The following is a 6,531-nucleotide window of genomic DNA, read 5'->3' on the forward strand; positions in this document are numbered from 1 at the left end:
CACACATTTTGGGGACCCTGTTCTGCAGATGGATCATTTAATAACCTCACGCAGCCCAGCACCGCCGAGCTGCCAGGGCAGCCCCGCTCCCCTGCCAGCGACGACAGCGAGAAACGCGAGCCTGGGAGAGGGAGCCAGCACATTTCATCACCGGCACACAACAGACTGCAGGGTTTTAGTGCAGATAATAATTCAAAGTTATCCCCGTGCCGATCCATAACCCAGCAGTCATTACACGCAGAGCTGCTGTGTGCATGCATGGCTTGTGGGGCTTTTTTTTTTTTTTTTCCAGCAATCACTGCAGCAGAGGATTTTGTAGGACAGTGCCGCAGTGGAGCGCGGGAGCGCAGGCAGGAGCTGGGTGACGATACGGCTTCGAGGGCAGGTTCCCTCCCAAGCCTGCCCAGCCGCAGCCGCGCTGGACCCCAGCACACGTAAAGCCAGGACAAACCCCAGCGGGGCTGAGCCGGCAGGGCCACGGGGAGGAGGAATCCAATGCACAGAGAAAAAGCAGTGTTTAACCCAAAAATGCACCTACTGCTGGGCAAGATGCGAGTCTGAAGCGCTCGTGCTGTCCCGCCGTGGGATCTGGTGCATGCGTTTGGCAGGGAAAGGGGACCCCGCTCCTGCCTCCTTGTGCCAAGAGGGAAACTGAGGCACGGGAGGGTGCAGCAGTTTGCTCCAAGGTTAAACAGGAGAGCGGCTCTCCCATGGACGCAAGCGTTTCGCTGTATACCCAGTATGCCCAGTCCACTCCCAGTTCCTCCAGCAGCCACTGGCACCCACCGCAAGGCCCAAGAACCCACCGTGGGCTGGCTCTGCCCCCAGCTCTGCCCAGCCGAACAGAGCAGCTGCCTCAGCCCTGCGGGGTGGCCACGGCTGAGGAGGGGCTGGCCCTTCGTTAGCGGGTGCTGAGCCCTAACGAGGTCTGCCACATCTTTACTCCCCTCCCAGTCTGGTTCCTGGAGCAGCTCCTGACTGAAGGTGGAGCAGGGTGCTGAGAGCCTGGGGGGTGTGACCCCAGCCCCCCCCCCGCGGGTCCCAGCAGGGTGGCAGGGCAGTGTGCCTGATGGCATCTGGGGCAGGATCAGGCCAGGGAGATTCGACGGCAAATGCTGCCCTCGCTGCAACTCCTACCCCGAAAAAGGGGATTTTCCACCAGTCGGTTGCTGCGGTGGGAAAAGCCGAGGTGTTTGCAGCAGCCTTGGGGCTCCGCAGCCGGGCTAGGCACAGAGTTTCATCACGGAGGACCAAAGGTCCTGCCCGCTCTTCCAAATGCCACAAATGCTGTGGTTTATTATGGCCTCAGCCGCCCATTGCCTGCCTGAGGGCTCACAAGAGGCGTTTCCACGGGTTTTACAGGCAGGCACTACCCCAGGCTGGCGGCTCACAGCTTTGCTAACTCGGCTACAAGCTGTGCTGGGCACATCAGCGGGCGTTTCTGGCAAGCGGGAGGTCCCACGCAGTTTTGGGGTCCTGGCTTCTCCTGGAATCGTTCCTGTCGCACACCCACCGCCCCAGGGCTGGATTTGCCCCAGGAGGATGAAGCTGCCAAAACCACAGCCGGGCAAGCGGGAGCCTCCATACCCGCTGCTGCACCCCGCTGAGTGGGATCCCCAAGGTGACACCCGGCCCAGGGAAACCACGCACTGGCACCGCTTCTCCGCTGCACGGGGCGTCCGAGCTGGGCAGGGGGAGCCCCACGTGCTGCCTCTTGCCGGACCCCCGCTGCCCCAGGACCATCGGGACTTCGCAGAATTCCCCCGCGGGCCCTCACACACCAGCTGCTGGGGGTAACCGGCCGCAGACACCGCTTCCGAAGTCTCTGTCCCTCTGCCTCTTGAGTCCCTCTCCCTTGGCCAGCTCGCCACCACCACCGCCTCCGAACCCCCAACGGCTCTGTTCAGCTCAGCCTGTCTTCGCACCATCCATTTGCAAAGCCCTCGGTTTATTCGTTCGGGTTTCAAACGCTGCTTTTCCTTTTTTAATTAACGCTTCCAGGCGTGCAGGTCCCCAGACCCGGAGGGGGACACGCAGGCGGCAGCTTGCCCTGACGCTCGGAGTCACCAGGATTTTAAACATCCTATTACCCACCCCCCCCCCGCCAAAGCCCGGAGCTCTGCCTCAGCCCCGGGGCCGCCCTAGGGGAGGGGGATGCGGGTGAAGCCAGGCCGCGTCCCCCCCCCCCCGCCCCGCGCCCCGGCCTCAGGCTGCGGTCCCTGCCCCGGGGGCAGCTGGGTTCCCACGGAGGGGGAGGGGCAGCAGGGAAAGCCCTGCTGGGGGGAGCCAAGCGGGGAGGGGGGGGGGGGTTAAGGGGGGAGCCGCCGCCGGGAGCGGCCCCCCCAGCCCCGCGCTGCCCGCAGCGCGCCGGAACCCCCCGCGCCTCTCAATGAACCTCCTCAATGAACGTGACGTCACCAACGCCTTCCGAAAAAAAAAAAAACAACCCCAAAGAAAACCTCGCCACGCACCCAATCACCGGCCGCCCCGCCCTCCCCGTGTCCCGACCACCAATAGCGACGCCGCCCGCAGCCAAAACACAAGCCTCGACCAATGGGCAGGCGGCGGGGCGGGGCGCGGCGCCGGGGGCAGCTGGAAGATTCGAACCGAACGCCCGTTGGGGCGGGCGGCGCGGCGGCGGCCAATCAGGGCGCGGGGCCTCCCCGTGCCCCCCGCCCACCCCCCTCCCGGTGCTTCCCCCCCCCCCCCTCCGCCGCCCCCCGGTGTCGGCGCGGCGCGGGGCGGCGGGCGCGCTCCGGGCAGGCAGGGCCGCCCCCGCCATGTCGGTGAACATGGAGGAGCTGCGGCACCAGGTGATGATCAACCAGTTCGTGCTGGCGGCCGGGTGCGCCGCCGACCAGGCCAAGCAGCTGCTGCAGGCGGCCCACTGGCAGTTCGAGGTACGGGCCGGCTCCGTCCCCGTGGGTCGTGTGTCCCCCCCACCAAACCGTGAGCCCCCGCCGCCCCCCTGCCCGCAGAGCCGCGGGGCGGAGGGGGGAAGGCCGGGCCGGCCGCGGCCCGCAGACACGCCTGGCCGGGCCGCCGGGCCCCCCCACCCCAGCACCCACGCCGCGGGGGGGGGGAACCGGCTCCGAGCTCCGCCGGGTCTATTTATACCCGGGCCGTAACCCGAGCTGCGGCCCGGGCCCCGACGCCGGGAGAGCGACCCCCCGCCCCCCCTTACCGAGCTGGGGGCGGGGGGACCGCGGCTGGGCCCGCCGGGGGGGGGGGGCGAGGGGAATCCCCTGTATACAAGGGGGGTGGGCTGCACCCCCCCGTGTGGGGAGCTCCTGCACGGGGGGGGGGGGGGACACACACACGGTCCCGAGTGGGTCGGGGGAAGGGCAGCGCCAGGCTCCCCCTGCCTTAGGCCTGACGAAGGGGGGGGGTGGGGGGAGGCGCCTGTGGATGCCCCCGGGGTGGTCCCACGGGGGTGGGTGTGAGCGGGGGGGGGGGCGGGGGGGGGAGGGGGGCCGTGTTTTCCTTCCCCCTTTGTCTCGAGTGGGCTGGGGCTGATGGCTTGTCCCCACAGACGGCCCTGAGCGCCTTCTTCCAGGAGACCAACATTCCCAGCAGCCACCACCCCCCCCAGATGGTAAGTGGGACCTGCACCCCCCCATCCCCACCCCCCCCATCCCCAAAACCACCTTTAAACCCACCCCACCAGCTCCCAGCTGCCCTCAACCCCCTCCCCCCCCCCCCCACCTGCAAACACCACCCAGCTCAGGGCCCCCCCAGGCCCCCCCCTCACCCCGAGGGGCCTGCAGCCCCCCCCGGGACGTGGAGCTGTCAGCTCCCCTGCCAGCCATATTGCTCTGCGCCCGGAGGAACACGCAGCCGGCGAATGTAAACACGAGCTAAAATGTCTGCCAGGAAATAGTTTGTCTCTGCAAGCGTCGTGCTGGAAGTTGGGTTCCCCGGGCCAGGGGGGGGGACACACAGGGCCGCGGCTGTCCCCCCCTTTCCCCAAACACCGCTTGACCTTGGCCGAGGGCACGTCCCCCGGGCCGAGGGGAGGAAGCCGTTCCCCTCCGGGTGGCTTTTGTTGTGTTTTTGGCGTGGGTTCGGTTTTTTTTTTCCCCCCCTTGTTGAGGGAACTGAGCAGTGCCGCGCGCGGGGGAAGGAGCAGAGCTGGGCTAAGCCGATTGTTTGGGGGTTTTCTCTCCCCCCTTTTCTCCTGCCGTCAGGAAATCGCCGGCCGGCCCGGCCAGCAACTGCTCTCTCCTGAAGAAAGTAATTTTGCTGGCTCGTTCCCACTGAAACCCTTCCGCGTGCACCCCATACGGGTGCCCCTTCCCCGTGCAGCCACGCTGAGATTTGCCCAACGGGCCCAGCGAGGGGGCGTGGGGGAAGTGCCCCCCCAAGACTGTTCTCCCCCGGCAGCCTGGCTGGACAAAGTGCCCCTATTTCTGACCCCCCCGCCGCCTCATGTGTCCATAGCAGCCCGTGGCAGCGAACCGCTCTCTGCCAGCGACCCCCCTCAGGGCATTAAAAAAGAGGGCAAGGGCCTCAGGGCAGGTGCCCACCCTAGTTTGCATCGCTGGGCTGAACCCCCCCCTCCCCCTGCACACCCCCTTTGGGGGGCTTTAGCAGCCCCCATACTCAGAGGGAAGCAAGCGCTATGCTGAATCGGGGCCCCAGGCACCGCCAGCCCCCGAGCCCCGGATCTGCCCCCCGCCCCGGATTTTTCTCTGCCGCCAAGACGGGCTCTGGAAAGGGCCAGATCCATCCCGGGCTGGGTGCTGAATTTTGCCATCTGCACAGAAGGGGAGGGGAGGACGGGGAGCTGGGTGAAGGGGGGGTCCTGTGGGACCCCAACACCCTCGCCACCTGTTGTGCGGGACCCCGTTGCAGCAGCCCCCCATCAGAGCACCATCGCCCTCCCCAGACCTGCTGCCCCCCGGTGCTCTGAGCAGCCCGGATGGTTCAAAACGTCCTTCCCAGACCGGGCTGGAGACCCTCCCCGTGCAGTCCCTGCACCTTTAGGGGAGCCCCCCAGCCCCTCAGGGGCTTTACAGCAGTGCTGGGGACCCCTGTGCCAGCCAGAGCTGGGCTCTGAGCATCCCCTGGGGCTGGGGGTCCCGGGGCAGGATGTAGTCGGGACCCTTGGTGATGGGGCCGAGTCCTGCAGGTGGGTTGAGACCCCAAAAGCATCCTTAGCTGATCTGATGCCCACCCTCTCCTCTCCCCCGCAGATGTGCACCCCCAGCAACACGCCGGCCACGCCGCCCAACTTCCCGGACGCCCTGGCCATGTTCTCCAAGCTGCGGACCTCCGAGAGCCTGCAGAGCAGCAACAGCCCCATCGCCTCCATGGCCTGCTCCCCGCCGGGGAGCTTCAGCCCCTTCTGGGCCTCCTCGCCCCCCAGCCACCAGCCTGCCTGGCTGCCCCCCTCCTCGCCCACCGCCCACGGCCTCCACCACCACCTGCACCCCCCGCAGCCCGCCTGGCCCCCCACCCCGCCACCTGCCGCCCCACCACAGAAAGCCGTGGCCACCATGGACGGCCAGAGATAAGACTGGGTGGGTGGAGGGGGGGAACTGGGGAGGGGGGGGGGGTCTGCACCAGGGCGTTGGGAGTGGGGGCTCCCCCAAAAACGCACTGGAATAATTTTCTAGGTTTTATTATTATTTTTAGGAGGGGGGAGGGGGGGAGACAGGCTGCCAGGGAGGCACCGGCCCACAACAATCTCTGGAAGAGTTGCTACCCGGTCTTTTCTCCCCCCATTTTTTTTTTTTAATATATGACTATAATATATAAATATATCTAATGTATATAAATCCAGACAGAAGGAGCAGGATGGGGGGTGTTTCCCTACAGCCCCACCAGCATCGCTGCAGGAGGAGGGGAGAGGGAAGGGGGGGAATAACAAAAACTGAATGAATGGAGGCCCCGGATCACGGCCCCCCGGGGCACGGAGCCGCTGGGGCCCCCCCGGCTCTGCATTTCCCGGGTGCTTCTTGCAGCGCCCAGAGCAAAGCGCGCCTCTCCTCTGCCTTCCGAAACGCAGCCCGGCTTCCTGCACAGACCCCCCGCACCCCGGCCTCCCTCCCTCCCCCCGCACCCCTCCAGGCCCGGGGCCAAGCAGCACTGGCGGCCGGGATTTAGCAAGGTGATGCCTGCCCCGTCCCTCTGACCGCTGTTCGTGGCCCTTCCCCGGGGAGGGGGGTGCGGGGGGGTTTCACAGTTACCAAACCAATCTTGCTTGAACAACCAAGAAAAAGGAAACGAACCCAAGGAAAGCAGGTAGAAGGTTTTTTATTAATTTAAAAAGAATTAAAAAAACCCCAACAAGAAACCACTTTTTTACCAGCAGCTGTCCCTGCCCTTTCTCTGTGCTGGGAGGGGGTCCCTGGCAGGGCACCGAGAACGGGGGCGAGCCCCCCCATGCCGCAGCATCAGCAGTGGGCACAGGGCCCCCCAGGAGCCGCCAGCAGCCAAGGGGGGGGCGGGCGGGTTGTTTCTAGGGCGCAGCGGGGTTCCAGCAGCAGCAAACGGGGGAGGTTTGGGCTCTGCCCTGCCCTGCTTTGG

At 66.3% G+C, this 6,531-nt stretch overlaps 1 protein-coding gene across 1 annotated transcript; it reads left to right on the forward strand.

Annotated features, from left to right (window-relative positions):
- The first annotated feature begins 2,627 nt into the window (after positions 1 to 2,627).
- Positions 2,628 to 6,312, forward strand: UBALD2 (UBA like domain containing 2). Its single transcript, XM_075440771.1, has 3 exons — positions 2,628 to 2,900; positions 3,533 to 3,595; positions 5,196 to 6,312. Exons 1-3 carry the CDS (start codon positions 2,781 to 2,783, stop codon positions 5,514 to 5,516), a joined length of 504 nt encoding a protein of 167 aa, XP_075296886.1. The 5' UTR covers positions 2,628 to 2,780; the 3' UTR covers positions 5,517 to 6,312.
- Positions 6,313 to 6,531: the final 219 nt, after the last annotated feature.

This window comes from Opisthocomus hoazin, chromosome 21 (genome assembly GCF_030867145.1).
Source record: "Opisthocomus hoazin isolate bOpiHoa1 chromosome 21, bOpiHoa1.hap1, whole genome shotgun sequence".
In the NCBI taxonomy this organism is placed as follows: domain Eukaryota; kingdom Metazoa; phylum Chordata; class Aves; order Opisthocomiformes; family Opisthocomidae; genus Opisthocomus; species Opisthocomus hoazin.

Bases quoted from the DNA above. Each gene is read 5' to 3' on its own strand.
- UBALD2 (XM_075440771.1), top strand. From the start codon at position 2,781: ATGTCGGTGAACATGGAGGAGCTGCGGCACCAGGTGATGATCAACCAG. The intron at 2,901-3,532 runs GTACGGGCCGGC...TTGTCCCCACAG, and splicing joins CGGCCCACTGGCAGTTCGAG to ACGGCCCTGAGCGCCTTCTT. The intron at 3,596-5,195 runs GTAAGTGGGACC...TCTCCCCCGCAG, and splicing joins GCCACCACCCCCCCCAGATG to ATGTGCACCCCCAGCAACAC.